Below are 26,721 nucleotides of genomic sequence, written 5' to 3' on the forward strand. Positions count from 1 at the left end.
TATATAGTTTGGCGTGATTGGGAAAGAAAACACGAGAAGGAGGGAAAATATTAGGATCATGATGTAAACTGGAAGATATGCGGCTAAGAAGTCGTTTTAATTTATTCCAGGGCATTTTCGTTCCATGTTCTTCTCGACCTTCAAAACGGCTTTAACTTGCTTAAGAAATAGAATAAAAATATAACACAGAACCAAATAGACCATTCCGTACAACTCCTTCAGTAACCATATGGAAGCTTGAAGATACATGTACGGTCATATGTTGAATCTATAAACAGTTTTCAAAACTCAACGCCATACGAAGGAACTTAAGTTTACAAATGAAACTCTAATCATTGTCGCGCAACAATCGGCAATCACAGGTGATAAATGAATAATAACGGCTTAAGGCTGACCTGATCCCTCCGATCCTCGATAATTGCACGGGATGTGATTTCTTTGGCTCTTAAGATTTCTAAGCTGCCAAACTGCTGCAGTATAAGCAGCTCAGACAGACGTCAAGCCTCTTCTCTAAGCTACAGCACGTCAAGGGAGACGACCCTCTGACCTAAGTATTGTGCTTAGTGCAAGGGACGCAATCTGGTGACCATTATTGGACTTCGAGAAAACACCTGCCTAAATTTACTCCGAAAACTTATATTTGTTTATAAAAACTTATATTTATATAATTCGAAAAAATTTCTCTGCTTAATTTACATATGTTATAGATTTAAAAGAAAACCTGTGATTTCTACTTGGATATTTTTATGTCATTTTTTGCCAGATGCCTTAAATAATCTATATATTTTCGTCCTTAAATTGAGTAAAAGACATTAAATTAATTTAGTTTACATCGAGAAGACTAGTAATTAGTTCTAGGCCATTCCAGCCATAAAATTCAAGTTTATATACCCTAACTTCGTACAAGAGAGATTATAGACAAGAAGAAACAGGTTCACCCGGCGTATAACAGGGAAAATTTTGTCATAGTTTACGTTTTGCTAATCAAACCTGCAGACATCTTTCAATGGCCGGTGCGATCTTCACGGAAGAACGAACTATCGCCTTCATTGCTATTAGAAGAATTCACGCACTCTAGTCTAGTAAATTGACAATGTAGACGTTGATAATTTTAATTCATGCTCGTATCGGTAAAAATTGCATTTACAACTGTTACTTCAGAAAGGAAAATGAAATGCAACGCTGGTGTTCAAGATGCCAAACTTCTAACACAAACGCACTGACAATATGACTCACATTCTAACAAATGGTACCGATAACCAAGTAAAAATGCTTTTGGCAGAACATTCCTGATGCACCATAAAAATAAAAATTCTCTTTAGGAGATTTTGTCAATACGTGTGACTTGAATGAAAGGCAGTCAAACGTGAATTCCATAAATTGTTTCCAAATCGAAACATCATTGATGATAATTCAACTTTAATGATTAATTCTTGTTCAAACTTGATCAAATAAATTCGACTTGATCAAGAAGACGGAAACAGAATAGAAAATGCTTACTTTGCTGAAAACAAGTTCATGAACACAAGGCTCCCTATAATAACACGTATCAAATCAGTTCCATCATAAACCGTAATTACGTCATCACCTTGACGCTGCAATAGAAGTAACTCAGTAACAATTATTACGTCATCACTTTGACGCTGCAATAGAAGTAACTCAGTAACAATTGAGACGTTAATTCGCGCTGACCGGACGCGTTATCGGAGCGTCGCTGCTGGAGACGCGCGGAGGGAGCCCTAATGAGGGGACTTGCTCTGCGTAGGGGCGGGGCTTAATCCTGTGCAATAGCCGAAATAATTTCTTTTTATTCATGTAACTTAACTAAATACAATGAATAATAAAATTAATAACAATATATGATTTGAAATTTTGCGTATATTATTCTGTCCCTCGAGAAAAAATGAGTTAATAATAAAATGATTCAATGACAGTCTGAAGTGGAAGAAAATTTCTTCTCAATATCATTAGAGGGAATTACTTTATGGGATGAAAATGCCAAAAATATCTGAGCAAGCATTGCGAAATGAGCAATCTATACTACAGAAATAAACAGCTGCTCAAAAAATTGGCATAAAGCGTTTCTGATATTTTTTACGATTATTTTCGTACTTAACTTGGATCATTCGAGCGGTTGCTTACTTTTATATGACCTTTTTTATCTTAGGTTTTCGCTCGTCGAGTTCACTAACCAAACGGGAAACCAACCTCTCACTCGTCAGTCTTCATTGACGTATGAACGAAATGAGCGAAAACGAAATTATTATCTGTCAGTCACTGTTACGGAATCGCTTCTTCTTACTAGCTAAATTTGAATTTTGAGATATTTTTTATTTATTATTTACACAAACAAAAAACGCAAAAAAGAAGATCGCTGGTGGTGGTGATGATATTTATGAGTACAACGTAAATCAAGAAAGAGAAAGAAGCGCGTCAAGAACGAGCGAAGTGAGCTAACCTAAAGAGGTATACGGAATATATACTCCCGCTCGTTCCGAGGCCTTTCCGGTGCTCACGAATGTATAAACCAAAAATGTCCACTCATTCTAAGCCTTGCCCTCACTTTACCGATTTTTAATATTATGGACGTAAACAATGTATGCGGTTAAAATTCATAAGTTCGGAGTTTCGAGCCATCGAAAATTCGACGAAAATTCGGTCTGATTTTAATTAATAAAAGTATAGATTAAAGCAGTGGCATCAGTCGTAAGAATACCTATTTGCAGCCCACTTGCAGCCTTTTTTTCAAATACAATGTTAATCAAGTATGCAAATTCGCAAATCCTGCATCGAGCTCGAACAGTTCACAATATAAAATAAATTTATCCCTAAGGCCTTATCACTGTCATCTTAGCAAACATTAGATAAACGTATAATTACTGAACGACTAAAACAACCCATGCTGCTAACCCCATCGCGCTAGCATAGACTTTAGTCCTCGAGTGCAATGCTGTGGCATTTTGTGGAATATATATAGCAGATTCGAGGGAGAGATATGGTTGTTTGGAAAGCTGGTGTCGCCATAAATTACAACGCACTCCTTAATTACCAAATAAGGGACTTTGCGTCTCTGTATTTGTCTCAGTGTGAAGTAAGCGCTTTGTTTTGTATCGGAAATCAGAAGAGTTTGTTAAATGGAGGTCATACCGTAGAGGTCGGACGGGCGGCGCCCTGACGAAAGTTGAGAAATAATTTGCCTTCTGATGCGATAAAGATATGTGACGTTAGTAATATGGACACATATCCAGTATGCTTTCATGATAATTTAATCAGAAGTAATCAGTTTAAATTGATAAAGATAATTAAATCAAACAAACGGGCATTCAAGCACACATTAAGGTTGTGATGTTAGCATTCGACATTCGTTTCAGCTAGAAAATTGAAATAATGTAGAAAATAATGTTACCCAGGCGATTACTAGTGCGATGTATAAATATTAAATTAAAAACGAGATCATATAAGACCGTCTGATTACGTACATATGGTGGCCGGATCCTTTATTAATTGATGATAAATGACCTCGCTCAAATGCCGTCTTCATCTAACGCAATATTGTGGGAATTTAATCGGGTTTATCCCTGTAAATTCAACGTGTAATGTTTATCTGATAACGATAAGAATTTGTAAAGCACAAATTCCTGCTAATTTAAGGCTGTCGAGCGCCACGTGTACGCGAGATAAGCAACACGTCGCGTCTGTCAAGTTGGCCGCGTCCGGGGCAGCGCTGGTGCCTCTTATAGAGCGAGCTTCACTGGCTAGAAAACAATAACTTTTTGTATCACAATTAGGAAAATCCTTGGTTTTGAATAAGAACGACGAAATTTTCAACAATTCATTAGAATTACTGAAAAATGCTGTAAATAATTCATTATTTATAGCATTTTAACGTGTATAAATCCGACTTTGCGGACACAATTTTACCAAGGACAATGAACAATTTTTAATCCTTTTGAAACTTGGCATGTTTAATTATGTCGAACCTAAATTTGAAACTATATACGTAAATGCTAATCGGAACAAAAGAATGAAGAATGATTTTTCTCTGTTATTTAACACTAACGTTAGTTATTGAGATGTGCATTGAATGTGGTTGAAATGGTCAAGTTTTTTATTCCATTCAAAAAAACGTGTAAGCCAATAACCATAAATATTTCATTGTATATCAGGGCTAATTTTTGTCAGTTTATTAACTTATACATCGATTTATACGACAAAACCTGCAAAAAAATAAGTCATTAAACTCACACGCGTCAGTAACGGGCCGGACTTGGCCTAATCCTCCTCACCAACACTAAACAATGCATTACTGACCAAACAATGCATTACTGAAACAACAGAAATTGTACATAAATTTAATTCTTGCCGCACATATACACACATTAGTGTATATGCGTCACGCTTACGTCATTGTGTGGTCGCGATTGTGAGTCTGTGGATGTGTAGAAATAAGTACGAGGCAAGGCTGATTTTTGAAACAGACACATAGAAATAGTGAGCGCTTGTTTGTAAGAGTTTCTTATAGTGAGCGTGATAGTGCTTGAATATGTTTGTGAGCGTTTGTGCGAGTGTACTGACGTTTGTTTTCGAGAGTGTGTTGACATTATTTCGTGAGCGTGTTCGCGCTTGTGGTGGCGTGATAGCAAACGTTTTTAATTTTCGTATCTGTTTGATCTGGTGTGATAAGAAATACAAGGATATGAAGACTTAGACTTTGTTCAAGTATTACAAGACGAATACTATCTACTGGTGAAATTCAGATCCAAAGGACTATGAATTAGTCCGAGGAAAAATTATAATGATAATGATGATTATGATATTATGATAATGATATGATGATAATGATAATGGTAATGGTAATGATAGAGATACTCATTTTTTATTAGAAAAAACAGCACACACCCCCAGTTATCCAAAATTTACGGGAAAGAGGCTGCTGAACTGAGGTTCACTTAAAAATGTATATAAGCAAAAATAGATGAATACAAAATTATTTTCATAAAAGTGGGTCCGATGAGTAGGCCAATAGCTGCACTGAGGCAGACGTGTCAAGTTCAGCAGCTGCTGCTGAATAACACTTGCATATAATTTGTGGTATCACTGATACCTCTCAACACCTCTCTGGCGCGTACAGTTTATTGCAGTGATAAAAATACCCTGTAAATACCGTTGATATAAGCGATCCTTGAAGTCTTCATTATCATTGTAATCAATGTAATTAATAAATTTATATTAGATGAACTTCCTAATAACTATGGATAGATAGAATTGAAGAAAGTACGATTGAGTCACCAGCGTGTAAATCGAACCAATGAGTAAAATATATTAATTATGAAGATATTTAAACATAGAAATGATGAGAATGATTATGTTTAGAAAATTTACATTAATTTGCATAGCACTCTTCTTTAGGTATTTCTACTATACTTCAAATACTGACATTTTTCTAAGCGTTATAACTTAATTAATAATTTAATTTGTAATTAATACTGTATGTTCAGGACTCGCAAGTAACTGAATTATCAGTTTCATAACATTCTAATTATTAATAATTATTCATAACATTCTAATTATTTCTAATTATTAATCAGTTTCATAACATTCTAATAATTTTTTTGGTGCATAGTACTTATACGATTACAAAAGTTATCTGTGCATCGAATTGTGGAAAACATGAGTAATTTTACCTTCGTCAGCATAATATTTTATATACATGCACGAAACTGACAGTCAAACTTCATGTCTTTGAACTAGAAACGACAAGACTGATTCTCCATCCATGTAACCTGAGAAAGAAGTCACGCGTTACTGAACAGCGCGCCCGCGACAACCTCCCACCACCACGTCGCAGGCTCTACTGGAACGTCAGCACTCGAGCTGTCGAGTAGCTGTGTCACTGCGGCACTTTATCATATTAAGTATAAAGTAATTATAAAAGGAGTTGAAGACACAATAAAATTAAATTCAATATGATTTTAAAGAGATTTGGTGTAAGATAAGATTAAGCTATGAGAACCTTAGTCATCAATATAAATGCTATATATCATGACATATACGGTCTTATCTCTGTTTCCGATCACCGATACTTCCAGTGTACAACGCGACTAGTGCGTCACCAGAAGCTCTCGTGACACCTGTCCGGAAATTCTCCCATTTTCTCTCATTTAAAGAGGCTTCAATTATGACACATAAGGAAAGAACTATTTATTTAAAATAATTACTCTGCCTTCATTGTCACCAAGATTTTAACTCAGTGTTTTAATACGATGTATTTGTAGGTAAAAAATTCTTATAGTAAATAAACAACTTTACGTTCAAAGAATAATAATTATTCATAAATAATAAATATGTTCGTGGCAGAACGTAAAATATGTTTTATATAATATATAATAATTCATAAATAGATGTATGAGTCTCCAGACTCGCTGAATTCGTCGAAGTTGCCAAGTATACACATAGTTAATCAAACATCGCACGCTTAGTCGAAATAATATTTTTGTTTGCCTCTAATTGACGCTATGAAGAGAACTGACCAGTCTGAATATTTTTATAATCACTCAGTTTTCATAAACCTAAAATTGATTTTCATCATGTCTTTGATGCATTAGAAATTCTCCGTAGATTATTATTAATCTGAATGCGATCACTAGCAACGCTCAACGCAAAATATGGCCGCTACGTAGAACATCGTCTCTTAAGCAGAATTAGTTTTTTCTTAGTACGAATAAAAATTTCAAATGCTTGTTGGAAACACACGACGAATTTTTTCTTTATAATACTAATCGATATAAAAATTTTAATATCTCTGTTCCTCGGGAATTTATTTCGGTTGTGCAGTACGTCTGAGACGCTGTTGCTGAGTCAGTGGCGTTCTTCCTGAGTGCCACATTAACATTTGAATGCTACATTAACACTGAAGTCGGGGCATGAATATACATTATTCAATTATACATTGTTAGGGATGAATTCAAATAAAAATAAAAATACGCCATCTTCCGCCCCCCTGAATCGTTCATACAGATGGTTATATATGTTAATGCCATATTTCTAACAATACTGATGCGTTAGTTCACAAATTAGAGGGTATAGGAACTTCATTGAATATCGAAGTACTTGAGCCGTAAGTTTCATATAAACAAACAGAGTTTAAAATTGTTACTTAGTGAGGTTTTACCAACCTATAATTAATTTATTCTTAGAACTAATACCTACCGATCGCTGAATTTCCTTACTTATCATCTCATAATTATGGCAATAAGTTAAGGATCTACGGTCGAGAATTCGATGACTAAATAAGTTAATTTGCCATGAAATTGATTGTAGAATAAGCCAGTAATTAAGTACTTGGAAAATTGTGATTTTTTAACCAGTAAACAGACTGGCGGTATTAATGTTCAATTCTTAAAAAAAATAGAATTTTAAGTGAGTTTAATGATGAGTACACGTACATTTCAAAACTCGGCAACATGTTCGCCACGCTCGTCTGAGTTCGAAAAGACTATTCACTGAAGGCCCTTTTCACTCTTGCATTGCGGGATTGTTTTCTAAGTATACAGCGAGAGTCATTAATCCATAATTCAATTACACGTTACAAGCAACCATTTCAGTAATTCAGCCACGGTGCACCATTCAATAGACCTTAAACAGCGGCCATTGCGAGTTTCCAGTCACAAACGAGCAGGTACCGCGTAGTGGGCAATTGGCGGACAGACGACATGTTTCAAGACGAGACAAGAACTGGCCTTGCATTGTGTTCCGTTCTCCAAGAGTCTGCAGCAAGAATGATATCTTCAATTACTTATTCGGATTTACTTCTTCTTGTGCATGTGATGTATGTTGAGAGAGATATATGATCTTCGGTGAAGATCATATATTCAGCTGAGAACACATTTACAGCGATGTAACACGTGAACTGCTTTCGGCGCCTGATTTGGCTTCTTATACTCTTGAGCAGTACCTCATTTACCGGGAATACTGATTTAATTAATTTTCTTGATACTACGAAGATAACTAATGTTCGAAATTGCACTCTCACTGAACGCCGTACTGTGTTAGTTCAAACATTTTACCCACTTTAGGGGTACAAAGTTCTCTCCGACTTGGACTAGCAAGAAAATTTTTTTCGTAAGCTGTAAGTTTGCTTTCGATATCCAAGTCTTTGATAACTTGAATTTTTCCCCATGAAGATAAAACTTAATTTGAAGCCCTAGGTCAACCTGGCAGATGTAAATCACAGAAAAACAGCTGTTTGTCCCTCTAATTGTGAAAATCAAAGAGAGATGGAATGAAAAAAACAACTGTTTGTCCCCCTAATTGTATCACTTCAGGCGAGATTAGTTGCTTTGTTTATTACTCAGAAATGCACATCAATCCTGCAGCTCCGTCATTTGTTGACGTCAAGAGTCAGAGCCTTGCATGCACTAGGTGTCGTACATGGAGCAATATTTCATGTCGTCTCTGTGAGATGAATGTAACTGCAGAACACGGGGAATGGTTGGGCAGCGCCATCTTTGGGCAGGGGTTGTCTCTGCACCTGCAGTGGCATGATGCATGGCCAAACAGTGCCGACTTTGGGCAGGGGTTGTCTCTGCACCTGCAGTGGCATGATGCATGGTCAAACAGTGCCTACTTTAGGCAGGGGTTGTCTCTGCGTCTGCAGTGATGGCCGGCCGCCGCCACCTCTGCGAAGGCAGCAAAGTCTCTTAAGTTGACAGGAACTGTAAATATTTATGCTGGGTATTAAAAACTGTTTCATTTGTTGACCATTAAGCGATCGTATTTATTATCTGCAATCAATCAGGTGACTTTTTTTATAGAATTATATTGATAAGAAAGTGCATCAATTTAATATATTTAGCAAATAGAGTGATTGCACTAAAATTTCATGAATTTCATATCTTTGCTTCTACAAAAAGAAAGCAATTTACTGATTAACTTATGAAAAGTTAAATGACGAGATATACATGAAGTTTATCATATCTAACACTAAGGCCGAATCAAAACCCGATATTAAAAAATGCTGCTATTCTAGTCTTGTGCAACAGGGTTCTTTATCGGCAAACTTTTTTACCCTACTTTGATGACGTTTCATAGGTAGTAAAAATGTTTACGACTAAAGAAAGTATTGCATCTCCCCGTCAGAGGATTTAATTAGTGCCTGACAGTTTCAACTTCTAGCTCCCAGCTGAGCATTGAAGATGAAGCATAGCTTAAGTCGATACTATTTGTCAGCGTTACCCACGTAAAATGAAGAACAGATAAGATGTGATGCAAGCATCTGATAGATGGAAAAAATTAGATCAGTACTCACTGCAGTGAGTGACAGAGAGCGCATTTTCTCACGTCTTTCAATCCGTCACGGACGGACGGACGGACATGACGAGCACAATAGCGCCTTTTTCCCATAAATGAGAAAATGCGCTAAAAAGAAAAGGCATAGTTAATGCAGATAATTATATTTTAAGAAACAGGTGATGCACACATTTTTGCGGCGGATTGAACTTCACTTATAAAAGTGTTGTTGGATAATTGTAAACTTGTTTATATGGAGGAAAATATCATTTAAAATGGGACTGCTTATCTAAATTTTCATTCAGCAGGTGGTTCATATGTTTGAATCTTCTCGGTGTTTGGTTGCTTGCTGATTTTTTCTACATGTTTTTGTTAAATGGATTCTATCAACGAACATATATTCTGCAAAGATATATTTCTATTCTTTATTACATTATTTGTTATTCACAAACATCTCTTCCTCTCCTTTTTTCCTCATAAATAATTAATTAATTTTCGGTGATTATAGCAAATGAGTTGAAATGAGCGATCTTGATAAAGGATTTTTCGAGAGGTCCATCTCGTTTAATAGAGATCGCCAGTGTGTCCGACCTTCAGTTCGGTCACGGCAGAGATTGTGGCAATTCAGACAGCAGAATTTTAATATTTGTCTGCAATAATGAGAATGATCGCTACGAAAGGTGAACAGGGAGGGAAAAAGGCCAACGAGTGTAATTAAACATCGCATGATATTTGGAGAAAAATTGCTCGCAGATTCGATACAAACGGAAAACTGTAATTAAACAGAAAATTAAAAATAAACTAAGCGGGAAAACTTACACCAAAGACAAGCTTCACCAATTAAATACTAGGAACCTTAAACGTTCCCTTGTACTCATGAAGGCGTGGCTCAAAGGTTAGGGATGATTAACAAAATTTAATAATGATTACAATTATTGTTTATCATGACGTCAGTTGATTCATTTCACCAGCAATTAGTTATTGGCGTTTGATGAGTCGGCCAACGCTGTTTGACATCGCAGGTTGAGACGCTGCTGTAACCTGGGCTTCGTGAGGGGGGGCGGCGGGGGTTGGGACTTCGCGCGACAACGAGACATTTGGGCTTCGCGCCTGCGCATGGATTGTAAAATTCAATGACGTATTCGCGACTTAATGGTTATTTTCTGAGTACCGGGACTCAATTATACTGAATCCTTCTTTTACATTTCACAATCTCTGTGAAAAATCGAATAAAATTTATAGAAGCTAGGATTTTATTGAAAAATTAATAATTGAAATTTTGTGAATGTGCAAATAATTAAATACATGTAGTGACCAAACAAGACGTAGGGAAATTTATGGATAATTTGCATACACGTCTTTCTATAGATTTTATTCAATTCAACATCGTAATAGATGACCGAATTGACTGCTTGGCAATTAACGGACTGTTTTCTTCGGATGGGTCTAAAATACTATTTATTTGTGCGTTGCGGCCGTGGGGTGAGATGAAAGTTTGGGGGTTGCAATGACAGCCCTGCGGCTCATCAATGACACGTCTGGCGAATGCAGGAAAAATACGGCAGAATACTTCCTTTTAAGGCAATCAGTTCCTACCCGAACGCTTTCATTTCTAAATTACTGTACATACAGTGCTTGAAAAATACATATAAACTCATAGTGAAGTACAAGGACAAAGAGTTTGTTGAGGTCGTCTTCCATATGTGAGGCTCACAGAAGAGCTCAAGATGCTGAATAATTACGTACAGCATATATCGATAATTCCGCTTCTCAACGAGGTAATTAAGTTTTTCAAAATGAAGAACTTAATTACCTCGTTAATTACCTTCATAAATAAACAATTTGTGATAATTCGTGTATAAATGAAGTCAATTCGCTTGGCAGGGAGTTTTTGGAAGGCTCTTCTCAAATCATTGACAGTTTACGCGTATTATTAACATCATTAACAATTTTCCCTTATCAATAACATCATTGTATCATTAAAAACACGACCCAATAATTTTAAAATGTCAGCATATGTTATTGTAAACACGGAGTAAACTTTTTAAATGTACAAGACGAGCACCGTGTTGCAGGATCACAACTCACGCCAACTGTCATGCATTGACTGGATAGACTGCGCATATCTGATGTAATTGCGTCCAATTCAGTGCCATAGCAAAGCCGTGACATCCCTCAAGTGCAGGTGCTTTGTGGTGATGTCTTCTGGGTGTGAATGCCTGGCGTCAAGTGCGAGAAGTGGTTAGCTGCGGCCCTGAATAGAGCAGCAGATTTATATAACATGGTGAGCCTTCTCGCCTTATATTAACATAACATAACATAGATCTCGGCGCTGCAGTGTAGGCCTGATGTGGCCTGTCGCCGATTCTTTTCCTTTTCGTGCCTTGTTCACAGAAGATCTAAAATCGGGTCATTTTACCGGATCTTTTCATGACTGACGAAAGTTTGAAATAGCTACTAGACTTCCACCGGGTTCGATATGGTGCTAGGCATTTCAAATCTGAACATATATTTTTCCATAGCTTTATCTAGTCTGTTCTTGAACGCGTTCATACTTGGAGACAAGAAGGTTCATGCTTTGCGGAGTACCGACTGCTGTGTTGCGCCTTTTAGGTTGCAAGAGCTTTTAGAGAAAAAGGGAAATGATCATTGCTTACATTTTTCTACGCATTCGGTGTAGAGTATTTGTTATGGCCGTACTTGAAAAGAACTTGATTCCACTGAATACATTTTGCAAGACATCAAATTCTTCTATAATTGTTTTGCATACTAGATTTCAAATATTAATTATATATTAGTTTTATATATTAAATATTTAAGAAATTCAAGAAGCTATCGACAAAAATCTAAAAACAGATGTATGAAAGACACTAATAATTATCCGTTCCTTTCACGTCATGTTTACTCGGAATTATATCAGCGCGGACGGCCATTCATTCGTATCCTTATAAAGACATGGCGAGACAGCTCATATGAGCAGTAAGCTCGGCTGTATTAATGTCCAGGAAATATACAACGCGTGCAAGCCCCGTAGGTTGAATGAATATGCTATAATGCAGCTGGAGTGGCCGCCGAGATAAGGTTGAGTAACATGGCTCCACCTGACCGGCGTCGCTAAGCCTGTAACCTGAAAAGCTTTTGTCCTCAACCGCAAAGCCGATGCAGCGCTGATTAACCAAATCGAATACTCCGACTTCAGGTAAGGTGTTTTAAAATCCCATTCAAACCAAAAATTAGGATGAATGAATTTATTCGTGTTAAAAAAATAGTCGTCTGGATTTACACACACATATATTTAAATGTACCAGTACATGGTCATTTTTATGAAGTACAAACCAATATTGACTCGATACAGATCGGTATCATATTCTTTACTCTAGCTGCAAAAGATAACCGGAGTTGCACAAACAATGTCATTGTTCCATTAAACTCTTCCTAATACGGCAAGCTGCCTGTCGAGCAGGGTTTGCCTGAGCGCTTCTTCATTTATTAATCAGATCAATCTCAACAAAAACTCATCTCAGGTCCGAATAATAGCGCACTATGCTGCTGCCTCCGGTACAATAGGACCTTCAATTTTATTGTACTTTTGTGACTCAGCAGACTTTGTCTACAAATGCTGTTGATCTAACCATACTGTGGATTATGTAGTTTCTGGGCGGATTTGGAAGTAAATCAAATACCATAGACGGGTCAGCTTTCAGTAATTTCCTGGTATACATTATAACATTTACTCAAAGAAGCAAATTGAAAAACGTTTGACTAAAATATGCCAACAAAAGAAAAGTAAACATAATCAATGTTATATTCAGTGACCTGAGCCCAATGAAGTGCCTGGCTTTAGCGACAGGTAAATATGAGCCCAAGATCAGCTACAGTCCCATTCTGACACCGACAAACTTTCGACAGTAGAAAAAAACTGGCATGGTCAAGAGTGCTCGGTCAGAGCCTGAGCAGAGACTTCAAGATAAAGTTCAGGGAGTACAATGAAGTCACACATGAATTAGAATATTTAATAGGCATTATGCACAAAAGCCTTAAGCTCAATGCAGTGACTTCACGAACTGCAGGGAAGGAAGGGTCCAGAGAAGTTATCCTGTTTGCAAGTATTGCACTCATGCATGGAGCCAACAAAGAATATTGCAGTGACTATAAGGAGAGATCCTTCATCGTAGACTCCTGCTTCTCGGTATAGTTTTTTTCGAAATTGACCGGGATAACAGAACGAAACGAAAAATTATCCAGGGAAAAATAACAAAACGAAGCTTAAAAAACGTCCCAGAATAAAGATAAAAATCGGGAACATAGTTGTGAATAGAGGTGATATAATGAAACGTTACGCGAGAGAAAGATGTAGAGTGAACGATACGAGGCCTTCGATCAGTTGTGGTTCGAGATTGAACGAACATCACAAGTTCTCCAGGAGGCAAATAACGCGAAAATTTAGGAGTCCAAAGTTGAACCCTGGATTAATAAGAGGAGGATATACAAAAAAGCTCACTCGCTGCAAAACCTACTCATGTAAGTGCTTTAGTTTGTGCGTGAGGCAGTTTTTAACTTTAAAAAATGAACATTTCCTCAAAATCGGTGCAAAGATGCATCTAATTAAAACAATGGTATATATAGAATATTCTTCGCGCTAAACCGGACAACAATAACAATAAGTCACGAGGCGCGTGATGGTCCCCTCAAAACGAGTAAAAGGCGACGGTAAAGCCGGAGATTCAGTACTAAGAAATTGTTTAAGCATTTAATTTTTACAACCCGTTTCAGTTATGTGATTCTCCTGAACAATTGGAATTTCCAGTTCACGCCATCTCCAAAATTATCTTCTCTTCTCAATTACAAGCTTAAAATCAATAGACATATCATTCGATTTGTAAAGCGAAGATCCAAGGACTTCAGAAGCATTTTTCTGATTTATTTATATGCTGTATTATATATTGTAAAAAATAAGGACAGCTGAGATTGAATAAAAATAAAAAAATTCTCAACAACTAATAATAATAAACAAATAAACTCGAAATTAGAAAAAAAAGACATTCTAGAGTCGCGAGATATTTGCATTACGAATCGAATGAACTGTTTCTCGATGTTGTTGCCCGTAAATGAAAAAAAGAGATTTTCCTATTTTCAGTTTTTCACATGTCACAATTTCAATTTTTTGAATGATTCATATGATTAAAATGTGCTTGTGCAACATACAGACAACTTTTTGTTCAAACATAAATATATTATTATACTTATCATGTGGTCTTGCTTGAGACGTTCACGTTGAGCGTTGGTGTCGGAATGTCTAAAAAACTCAAGAAGCTACCGCACGCACATAGAGCGCTGCAGCGAGACTGTATCTTCATACACTAATTCTGCCCTGAGTCTTGAAATAGCTACGCATCGACGCCACCTGTCACGAGCGCCCATATTTCCTACTTTCATATCAGTTTTGGTCACCGACCGACAAAATCAGAGATATGAGCTACCAAGGGAGTTGTGTTTTAGCCTTCAAATTTTCGTAAGAGAACTTTGGTAGAGCGCTCGCGTGAGTTGAACTAAGTTTCTTTCTGTTCATGAAGTAACATCTGATAGCGTGTGATATGAATTTCTGATGATAAGAAAAGGCATTCACTATATTGTGTCAATAATTTATGTTCGCAATGCTGAGATAAAATCTCTCATGTAAGTCATATGATCAATTGATGGACTTCCAAGGACAAAAATAAATTCATACCTACTTTTAATCAATAACCAATATATCAATATTCAGTGTGCCCGGAACGTCTCTCGTTTAATCTGTATGATATAAATCATTTCCACACGCTCAAGGCTGCTCAAACTTATGCTCCAACACTGAAAACACTCATCGGTCATAAGTGGTGCATGATTGCTTGTTTTTATAACAAAATATTAGACTCGGGCATTTTGGCAGCAACTCGCGATGCCACAGTCGGTGCCAGTGCAGTGCGTGTCAGGCTTGTGACGACGCACCAAGGCGAGCTGTGCAACGCACCTTATTTTATTAGTGTTTGCCTCTGTTGAAGAAATGAACAAATTTGGAATGTTATAAGAAATATTATACTACATTAGATTGCAACTCATGCTTGGTGAATGAAAATTAGTGTATGGTAATATCTACTTAAACAGTTTTGTATATGACGAAAACCCGTCTAAATTTCTCGATTTTCACTAATTAGTGAAATTTGATTGGTTCAGCCGAAAAAATTAACTATTTTCATGCACCTAAGTTTTTGCATGTGAGAAGAAAACTTCATTGCTATAAATACTCATTACTGATCAAGAAATTTCATAATTAATACGTAATTAAAAGTTTGTAATTTCAAATGCTATTCGTATCAGTTATATTAACAAATAATTTCATGTTCGTGCGAACTATCGCTATCCTAATATTACGGTAACTGCGGAAGTTCACTCAGACGTTTCATGCGTGTATTATTTCTTCTGAGTACTTGAAATTTGGCAGCCATTTTACTTTACCTGGAATGAACCTACTTTGATAATTGTTACCTACTTGGAATATTATTCACAAGTCAAAACACTTTTTTGCGTGCCATTAATGAATTTTTATGGCAGGTAAAATAACAATTTGATGCTCAAATAATAAATATAATAAATATTTTGAAGCTTCCAGTGTCTGGCGCTCAATCCTTGAGAATGAGATTTAACTTAAAAAACAAATTTTGAATAAATTCACATTATTCAGGGTGATACGAGCCTAGCTGGTGAATACATAAATGCTTAGTAATAGATTAACGATTTTCATACTATTTTTGTTTGTTAATTGAAATGATATTAAAAGTTTCTAATCATTTCTAAAGGATATATTAGATATATCATATATAGTATTCGCGACCCTTTTTTATTGGATCTGCCATACCTTTCTCAGTTTGCAATGAACATTTCCTTTGAGATGACGTGTCAGAATTAATTATTTAAAAGAAAGTGATGGATGTGTACAGTGACCCCGAGAAGCATGTCTTGCTGAAGAACAACGTCAAGATGCCAATACTGGGCTTGGGTAAGAAGCATATTGTCGCAAGGGATAAATCGTTAAAAGTTATTGGAATTTATCAGCTCGAACGTAGGCGTATCGGAGCAATTATTACTCATAATTATTTACCCTTATGCTAACTATCTGCTTTTAAACAAATCATTTTTGTACTTAATAAAATAGTTAAAATTCAAATTACAAGTTTATTCGTATTGTTGCATAGGTAAAGTAACCAATATCTTTTCTATGAAAGATTAGCAAGCCTTACAACTAAGCGTACCCACCTAGAAATATTGATTGTTTTATCACTGAAATTAAGTAACACACCTTCACAATAATGACGTGCATTAAACATGTAATAAATATAATTAGTTCTCTGAGTGCTGTACATGACGCAGGCACCTCGCACTACGGCGGGTTCTCAGGCGCCGCGGTGCAGCACGCCGTCCGCAGCTGCGGATGTCGCCACATCGACACCGCTAAGCGCTACGGCGTCGAGGCCGCCATTGCCGACGCTGTGCAGGCAGGGACACACTTACAAATTAAATGGGTGCTAGATTGTTTAGATAGAAACCTCTACAAGCAAGGACAGGGAAAGTCGCTGTAGTGTCTGAGGAACATTGCTGGGAAATAAGACACTTGGGTTCAGTACTGGGCAGGGTGGCCCAGTGGGTACAGTTAGTACCAGAGATTGTCGCAGAGAGGCGCGGGTTCGATCGCAGTTCCGTGCGCCAGTTTCTGGTCAGAATCGGCAGGGAGGCCTGGCGGTTAAGCACAACAGAATTGGAGCAATGAGTTGTGTTCGAGACCGCAACAAGCTGTGAATGTTCTGTGATGTTAAGAATCGGCGACAGGCATACGGCCTAATAAACGCTGAAACCGCTACTATTATATTATAAATCAACATTGCCCATGTCGTTGATGGTTATTAATATTTCTAACATTATCTAAACTTAGTGTAGCAAAAGGTTTAGTTAATTGATAGGGCGAGTGTTGGTATAGGCATCTGTATTATGAAATATAGCATCTCTGGATGGCATGATAGAATTTGCGACAAACAATGACGATTCTTCAAAGAATTGGAATACAAAAATTATTTTAAATACTTTGAATAAATATACTAATAAAACTTTAATACGTACAGATAAAAATTTCAACCACATTGCTTGTTGTATCCTTAGTCTAAAATGATGAAATTACACGAAGAAAAAATACTGCCGAATCTGTTGCATTAAATGCCGCTGCTCCCGAGCAGGCGTCTGGAGTGCCCCGGGAAGAAGTGTTCTTAGCCACCAAGTGCTGGCCCAGCGACTACGGGAAGACCTCCACCCGCGCCGCCTTCAGGGGCTCCTGTGACAGGTTCCGCTCCGACTACATAGGTCAGGGGGCCGTACTGTCATAAGTCGCTCAAGTACACGTAGCAGCCTAAGTACACGTAGCGGCCAAAGTACACGTAGCCGCAAAAGTACACGTAGCCGCCCAAGCACTCGTAGCGGCCAGAGCACAAATGGCGCTCTAAGTAAGCGTAGCGGGATAGATGCACTTAGCGGGATAGGAACTCGTAGAGGGCTAGGTACACGTAGCGATCTGAGTACACGTATAGCGGCCCAAATACACGTAACGGTCAAAGTACACGTAGCCGCTCAAGTATACACGTAGCAGCCCAATTACACGTAGCTGCCCAAGTACTCATAGCAGCCCTAGTACACTTAGCCGCTCAAGTACAAATGGAGGGCTAAGTAAGCGTAGCGGGATAGATGCACTTGAGGGATAGGAACTCGTAGAGGGCTAGGTACTTGTAGCGATCTGAGTACACGTAGCGGCCCGAGTACAGGTAGCAGCGATTCTTTTGTAATTGCCGAGTACGGTGTAGAATTTCCAGTACAGAATCCTAAAGATGGTCATTATTCTCACACAACTAAACAATGATATTCTTGTGTTTACGTGAAAATACTAATAAAAAGAGCGTCAATTACAATCTCAACAATAAATTTAATATTTATGATATCGGTTGGTACAGGAAATACTGCTCATAGAGAATCTAACTTCGCTTATCAGTAAAGATTAACGCATTAAGAGAATATACAGGCTATAATATAATTGCGCAACAATCGGTGAAACTCTAACTAAGCGCGCGCTTCAAATTTATTGTATTGCTATATTCATTGCGCTTCCTTTTTAGCGCATTTTCTCATTTATGGAAAAAATGCTCTATTGTGCTCGTCATGTCCGACCGACCGTCTGTCTGTCCGTCCGTCCGTGACTTCACGTTTTCTTCAACGAGAAAATGCGCGCTGTCACTCACTGCAGTGAGTACTGAGTTATANATAATAAAGTGTAAGTTGAAGTGCAAACCTACTAAATTACGTCCAACTATTTCCTTGGGGAGGATATATAGCCATATCGTCGGAAACTTTTACAGTGTCGCGACAATAGGCATTGATTTCAATAAATAATTTTCATATAGAATTAATTTTTAACCGATATATTTTCAGATATGTACCTCTTGCACTGGCCTTTGGTACCGTCTTGGTGCACCGACAGCAAGCAGCTTCTTAGTGAGACTTGGCGGACGCTTGAGGTAAATGTGAAATGTATTAATAATATTGTTGTATAAATGTTTAAATCAGTACAATTAGCGTATGAAGAAATAGTATTGCACCAAGATGACATCTAAATCGTGTATCTTAAGCGACGATTGATATGTTTACTCTAACTTTGTTTCTCCTGCGAATCTCAAAATTTTAGACCATTTGAAAAATTATCCGTACTGTATTCCGTGACAGAAAAATACATTTAATCTAACGGGGAAAAAACAAGTACTAAAAATTTAATTTAATAACTGTTTAATCGAAGACGCGTAATACTAGTGTTTGATTATTAAAATTTAATAGTAAAAAATAAATGACGGCAGCTGTTATACGACGAGGAGCGCGTGCGGTGCATCGGCGTGAGCAACTTCGACGAGTCGGACTTGCTGGAACTGCTGTCAGACCCCGAGCTCAGTACAACACCTCACATAAACCAGTGCGAGTTCCATCCCTTCCACAACCCCATCAGGATAAGAGACTTTTGCTCACAACATCACATCCAGTTTGAGGTGAGCTTTCTTCATTAACGTCTTGCTCGGCTCCGATGACAGAATCGTTTCACGAAAGATTATAACTTTATAGAATAGAATAGAATAGAAGTGTCGGCGTTGAAGAAATAGGCCCATGGCCTGTTGCCGATTCTTGAACTTTTCGTGACTTGATTCACAAGGGATCCGGCCTTTGGAACCCGATCTTTCTATAACTGACGATTGATTGAGACAGCTGCTGGACTTATTGCCTGATAAGGTATATCCCTAGATAGGATTGTAAGGTTGTTTTACTTATATTTAGGTATTTCTAGATTCTTTTACTTTTAGATTTTCCTGAGTTCGATTATAAATGGATATGCATTTGTTATAAACGGAGCAGCTGGGTCCGAAAATGTCTGACTCAAAGTGAGCACGATTTTGGGATTTCTGATTCAAATATTTAAAAAAAAAATTTCGATTTGATATTTAGCTCGGATAAATCAACAACTACAAGAAATGTATTTCGACGCATTTTCTACAACCATTAATGTGAACAAATGTTGTTGAAACCACAATTAATAGCGCTCACGTAGAAACATAACTTTATTTTACAGGGCTACTGTCCACTGGGCAAAGGTAAGATATTGGACGACCCTGTGCTGGTCGAGATGGCTAAAGTCTACCGCAAGTCTGTATCACAGATACTGATCAGGTGGAACATTCAGCAGCGCGTCGTTTGTATACCAAAGTCTACCAAGCCAGAGAGAGTCGAGATCAACTCACAGGTTGGAATGAAGGTTGTTTGAGTTTGGATTTTTTGCTTAGATTAAGTGGTTAGGTTGAAACTGTGATAGTCGAGTTTGAAATCAATCGTTTAAGGCTTGGTCCAAAGTTTCAAGAGTACATACAGGGTGAACCAGAATTAACTGACCCTTTTAATTTGTTAATAAATGAAAAACTAAGAAAGTTATGAAGTTGAAACTTGTTTTATTTAAAAGAAGAACATTTTTATGGTAATATTGTATCCTAGTTTTTAGGATACAATATTATGTACAAGATTTTAACTAATACATATTATTAATACATAATAAATATTTTAACTAATACAATAATAAAATATTGTAATAGGATACAATATTTTAACTAGGATACAATATTACCATAAAAATGTTCTTCTTTTAAATAAAACAAGTTTCAACTTCATAACGTTCTTAGTTTTATATTTATTAACAAAGTAAAAGGGTCAGTTAATTCTGGTTCACCCTGTATAACTTAATTATTATGTTTATTTGTAGGTGTTCGACTTCAGTTTGTCAGAGGAGGATATGGCAAAACTTTCCAGTCTTCCACAAACGCTGACAATTTTCGACAGGCAAGAAATACAGAGCAGAGTGGACAACCCTCTACCTGACGGCTACAGACTACATTATGGCTCGTCTTTAAATAACGGAACATAATAAATTTATCCAATATAATAAATACATGCTAAGTTTACCTACAATCATGATCATGATTATCCTTCAGTGATAATAATCATTACCTAGGCGAAACAATATCTGTAAAAATTGATAATTCTTTAAGGTATGGTTCACAGGTGCGAGACTCACGAACAAAATATTGTGTTAATATGTTCTTGTCGTTCATGGATTTAGCACCAGTCAGCTATCGAGCAGCATACGAGGACGAATATCATAATGAGCAAAAAATTGCAAGATTACTGAAAATCTGTGAACAGTATAATACAATATTCATTTAAATAATTAACAAATCCTAAATCATCATTGCGCTGGAGTTGACGGTTAATTGAAGATAGCAAAATTACCTATAACAATAATTAAGCACTGACAAAATAGACTTTATGTGCAACATGCGTCGTCTATACAGGATCATTGAGTTAGCAAAACACAATTGTAGGTTGACTGAAGACCACAACTTTACATACAACAATAATACCTCAGTGACAAAATAGACTTAATGTGCAACATGCGTCGTCTATACAGGATCATTGAGTTAGCAAAACACAATTGTAGGTTCACTGAAGACCACAACTTTACATACAACAATAATACCTCAGTGACAAAATAGACTTTGTGACTCGGGCCTATTTTTATATGCAACATGCGTCGTCTATACAGGATCATTGAGTTAGTAAAACACGATAAAGCTTGACTGTAGACAACAACAGTACCTACAACAATAATACCTCACAGACAAAATACAGTGCATACGTAAATCTATAGAAGATCATTGAGTTGATCAAGTAGTGCAGCAGGAGGCTCAGCCAGTGACTCGAAGGTGTCGAGGTGCCCGACGTGGTGGTCGTCGAGGAGCGCGAGGAGGGCGTCTCGCAGCCTCTGCACGTCGTACTCTGTGTGGCGTCTGCCCTGACGATGGCCGTCCAGCACCGTCAGGTCACTGCCCGCTGGATGCGGCATCAAGAGGGGGCTTTAGGCACGGGGCAGTTGTGACATCAAGCAATAGGTGCTAAATTGACCAACCATCCAATCAAGGACTGAGAATACAACTATCCAATCAAAGACCAAGAGGACATCCATACACTCAAAGACTAAGAGGACATCAATCCAATCAAAGACTGAGACTACAACCATACACTCAAAGACTAAGAGGACATCCATCCAATCAAAGACTGAGACTACAACCATCCACTCAAAGACTAAGAGGACATCCATCCAATCAAAGACTGAGACTACACCAATCCAATCAAAGACTAAGAGTACATCCATCCAATCAACGACAGAGACTACAATCATCCAATCAAAGACTAAGAGCACATCCATCCAATCAAAGACTAAGAGGACATCTATCCAATCAAAGACTAAGACTACAACCATCCACTCAGAAACTAAGAGTACATCCATCCAATGAAAGAGTAAAACTACAACCATCCAATCAAAGACAAATGCTAGAACCATTCAAAACAATAAAAATACAGGGAATGGTGTGTATAGTTTCCCTATATAAAGTACATCAATGTCGACACTTCATTTTCGATGGTGTGGATGTAGTCTGGGCAATGAGTAACCATCAACGCAATTAAATTTTTCATGTAGAGGTCTGTGACCCAACAGCTGCAACACGAGAATTACTTACATAAACTGACAGTAGAGCAGGCGCAAGGTGTTCTTTAAAGAGAATTGCGTTATTGATGTTGAACGCTTTACTGAGGCGCAACGTGTCATTGAAAATTTTAGTTTAGAGTTCGTTAATACGGAAATAAATATAATTAGCGGTAAGAGACAAGGGCAATTACTCCATGAAAAGAAACAGGTTGGAACTTCACTACTGCGCAGTTATCAACTTTTGAGATACTCCAGTCTATATTTAGTTATTGCTTGGATTTCAAGGGAAAATTTGTCATTGTTAATTTTAAAGGGATATTTTTATAAGTACTCTCAGGAACTCAAACGTTCGCTGCAGTCAAACGAGATGACACAACGTCTCTGATATGTTCCTTCTATTCCCATTGTGTCAATATTCAATATATTCAAACATAATTGGGTTAGCTCTAGTTACTCAAGATCACACGAAGTGAGCGTAATAAGTTTAATTCGCTATTGGTCATAGGAATTAAGAAGTTCGGAAATTCTACTCTGCACGCCAAAACGCATAAAAATAAACTTACATCGTAGAGACTCTATCCTGGGCTTGGCGATCGCTCTAAGGAAATGATAATACTCGATGAAATCCATGCCATGAGATGCTTTCAGCACCAGCTGACACTGGTCTTCCCATTTCTCCATGCTCCGGCAGTCAGAAATGGCGTCTTCTACCTGCAATGAGAATGGATTTAAATAATTTGTACTAAATTTCGGACGTACGCGATCTGTTAAATACTGTAGTTAACGATCATGAGGGAAAAATAAAGAACGATGATGAGGAAATATACTGCATCTAAAGAACGAATATGTGGGAAATATACTACAGCAATCACATGTTTATTCTGAACAAAATCGCTTGGTTTGTTGTTGCTCTGACGGTGGCTTTGCTTTTCATCATCAATCGTGATATGTACTCATTACTGAAACTCTTTTAAGAGATAAGGTAACATTGTACTAACATAATAACATGGCAAAAAAATTCGTCTGTTGATCATTTTCAGGGTATAAGATGAAAAATCTGTCGGAAATGAATTTCTTCACAGTCTTATCGAAACTATTATAAAATTTAAGGTTACGAATAAAATTATTAAATTTAAAAACGAAAACCATATGAAAACAATGCAGGAGAAAATTAAATTCAAAATGATACTAAGACATCATATTGGTCCTTTAATGGTGACGTAGCCAAATTCATAACATGGACATTATCATTCGTTTTTGCCCTGCCCTGAAAATTAGGAGAAATAAACACAATTTCGTTAACTTTCAACCATTTCATACTAAGATTCGGTATAACAAATAGATAATAAATTATATAGTTTGGTAAATGTTGTAAATTATGCAGTTAAGCCAGCTCTAAAATCTCCTGTCCATTTTTAAACAAAACGTTGAACTCCTCCGTTTTTAGGAAGAGGGCTGTTTAAGAAGTGTGAATTGAGTTATGAACTTACTTATGAACACTACACGTTCATAAGTAAGCGATGTCACAGCAAACTTTCAAAAAATTACGTTTCAAAAAATTGAAAAACGACAATTTACACAGAAAGTATCATTGAACAGCAAACAATTAAATTGAGAACAAATTTCAATTCTAATTTAATGCTTCAGAGGGTTTTCATACGCATGTAAGATACGTAGCAGTCCCTCTGGCGGGAAAGCGAATAAGTAGACGGAGGGCGTCGCGCGATTCCTCGGAGCTCTCAAAATTGGAATTCTTCCATAAATGTGAGTCATATCCATTTTTATTCATAACAGAAAACAAACTAAGAACGAGCAATGTTTCTAATAACGTATGGAATTATTTATATCGAAACCAAATCTGAAAAACATTTCAAATCCGGAATATCATGAGAGAGGAATATTTCCGTTGGCCAAAATGGCGTGTTTTTCAACTACTACGTACGGAAATTGTAATTCGGATGAAAACGAATTTTTTTGTTGTGAATGATGTAAGCCTTGTAAGGGATTTTTGTTTTGTATTTCTTTACAATAAAAGTAACATGATGCTACTTGAAGCCAGATTGTTTTGTCGAATTCATCATTAGCTACTAGTCTACTACTAGCTAGGCGTCGAACACGAACAGCATATACCTACAAATGATATAGCTAATTAATATGGTAGGCCTAAAATGATATAGCTAATGCTATGGAGGTGGAGGCAACACCGCATTTACCGCAACAGTACTGACTGTACTGTCAGTCTGTCAGTACACAGTACATAATAAATGAATGAAGATGATTATCTTCTAGCAGTCTAGCACTCTAGCTAGCTACTGGGTGTTTAAAACTTGAGGGGCTTGGATGTGCAGACTGCAGAGTGTAATTGTAAAGTTTTGCTCTGGATATCTTTTTTTTTGTTCAGTAGGTATTGTGTTTGTGTGGTTGCTGAATCAGAGTGGAAATCTAAGATTAGAGGTTCACTTAAAAAAAAGCGTTCCGCCTTGAAAAAAAAAACGTTCCAGGCAAGTGGCAACTAGAAACAGGTTTGCAGGTCGTCAGAAATCGGCCTCGGCATGAACGTTACATCAGGCAACACAGAGAAAATCCCAATATTGTTAATTGTGCGTGTCACTCACGGCTAAGCAAGAGGAATCTACTGAAAGACACGTTGTGCTCAGTAGAACACGTTGTGCTCAGTAGAAGTTACAAGGTCGCTACTGACACCAGTTGAAACTCATCACTCACAGTCACCGATGCGCAAGGAAGATCTTGGGAAGGCTGCTTAAGCTTTGCGCCCCACATGAACGTTTCCGAGGTCGCCGGTAGAGACGCGTCACTCTCCGGTGAGCAAATGATATCTTGAGGAGGCCTCACAACGTTGCAGCCGGTAAAGGATGTACTCTTGATTCTGAAAAAAGTTCCATTAGATCTTGCCGATATACTTGAATGCAAAAGTCGCCTATATACGAGTTGATTAAAGAGCACTTGATGTATTAGTTGTTCAGAGTTTGACCAGTTGATTCAGAGCACACCAAATTATTTTCATTTACGTCATAATTAATTTACTCCTTAATTTTTTTCATTATTTCTTAAAATCATACCTGAAACTGATTTGGAAGATATGCTAGCATCCGACTCCCAACCAGCTCAAACGAACGCGGATTCGATTGCATGCAATCTATTCCTTTGTATCATATTAGTTAAACTGCACATGAAGAAAAAAATTGTCAAAATTGGCATTGTTGCATTTTATGTAGAAAAATAAACGTGATCATTGAACATAAAAATTTTTGAATTCAAAGATTGTATCGAAACATCATATAATAATTAGTGGAAGGGCTGACTATCAGAACATTAGGTACATTAAAAAGCTAATTCTTTCATTTTATGCGATCCTCCTTAGCAAATATGGTAAACAATGCTAAACACGAATGCATATTACTTGAATTAAATAATGACTGCCGTTAGTGAGTAATGAATGGCAAAAAGAGTCTCGCCAGTCGCCACTCTCCTTAGTCCTTACTACTCACTCAGAGTAAACTAACAGCTCATCGGCAAGAACTAAATAGGCTAGCTATGGCTTATAGTACTATTTACTCATGACATAATGAATATAAAAAACATTTATTGCACCTATTCGTTACGTCAGCTTTCAAAATGAGGATAAACTCATCGGCAATCGAAGAAAGTTCAAGAATCTTATCGAAGAAGAAGCATTGCACATCACACTTGACTGACTAGACAGACTACCGGTAGCGTACTTGAAAAATTTAGCATTCAAAACTTTAGATTCTGTGAACCTCGTAATTTATACATTATTAGAACTTTAGACGGCTCACAATATATCGTGTAAAATTTTCACTCAATAATAGTCTCGATTGATAATAATATTATCAATAATAGCACACGATTGATACTGCATGCAATGCATGTATAACAATTACGACCGTTATTAAACCATTCTGTTGAATGTCAATTACTAAAAATTTACAATATAGAAGAATTGAAATATTTCTTTTCTTCACGGAGTATATTGATATCATATTGTTGGTATCTCTGTCACGTGTCACCTTCTATGTTATTGTTTCGGTACAGATGGTACTCCTGAATCCTGATCGCAAGTAGTTTTCAGGTCTCGATGCTGAAAACTATCATCAGTTTTTTATTTGTCGATGAATTCATAGGCAGTTTTTTATGTATTTGTGAGTGAATATACAAAGTAAAGATGTTATTCTTTTAGATTTTCATCAATATTGACATAACTACATTATTTTTCTAGGCGCTTGAAATAAGAAATGTAGCATTAC

At 37.0% G+C, this 26,721-nt stretch overlaps 3 protein-coding genes across 4 annotated transcripts in view; 2 read left to right on the top strand and 1 right to left on the bottom strand.

Annotated features, from left to right (window-relative positions):
• Positions 1–16,119: 16,119 nt before the first annotated feature.
• On the top strand, positions 16,120–20,810 carry LOC108670384 (uncharacterized oxidoreductase ZK1290.5; the record flags this gene model as incomplete). Its single annotated transcript, XM_018157854.2, is given in 7 exon segments — positions 16,120–16,321; positions 16,693–16,817; positions 17,550–17,673; positions 18,790–18,875; positions 19,209–19,394; positions 19,970–20,140; positions 20,651–20,810. Coding segments are annotated over 7 exon segments (925 nt in total), but the record flags the coding sequence as incomplete, so codon positions are not given.
• Positions 20,605–26,721, bottom strand: part of LOC108670383 (2-oxoglutarate and iron-dependent oxygenase JMJD4) — a 21,558-nt gene continuing 15,441 nt past the window's right edge. For both annotated transcript variants that reach the window (XM_018157852.2, XM_047881345.1), the window contains exons 7-8: positions 22,999–23,146; positions 20,605–21,777 (exon numbers count right to left, since the gene is read on the bottom strand). In XM_018157852.2, coding sequence (XP_018013341.1) covers positions 21,590–21,777; positions 22,999–23,146 — 336 coding nt within the window. In that variant the 3' untranslated portion in view covers positions 20,605–21,589. The remainder of the gene's footprint in view (positions 21,778–22,998; positions 23,147–26,721) is intronic.
• The window catches only part of LOC108670382 (nucleolin), a 13,285-nt gene continuing 10,678 nt past the window's right edge, over positions 24,115–26,721 (top strand). The window contains exon 1 of the mRNA XM_018157850.2: positions 24,115–24,199. The gene's annotated coding sequence lies outside the window, so the exon portion shown is untranslated. The remainder of the gene's footprint in view (positions 24,200–26,721) is intronic.

This window comes from Hyalella azteca, unplaced genomic scaffold (assembly GCF_000764305.2).
Source record: "Hyalella azteca isolate HAZT.00-mixed unplaced genomic scaffold, Hazt_2.0.2 contig1022, whole genome shotgun sequence".
Taxonomy (NCBI): domain Eukaryota; kingdom Metazoa; phylum Arthropoda; class Malacostraca; order Amphipoda; family Hyalellidae; genus Hyalella; species Hyalella azteca.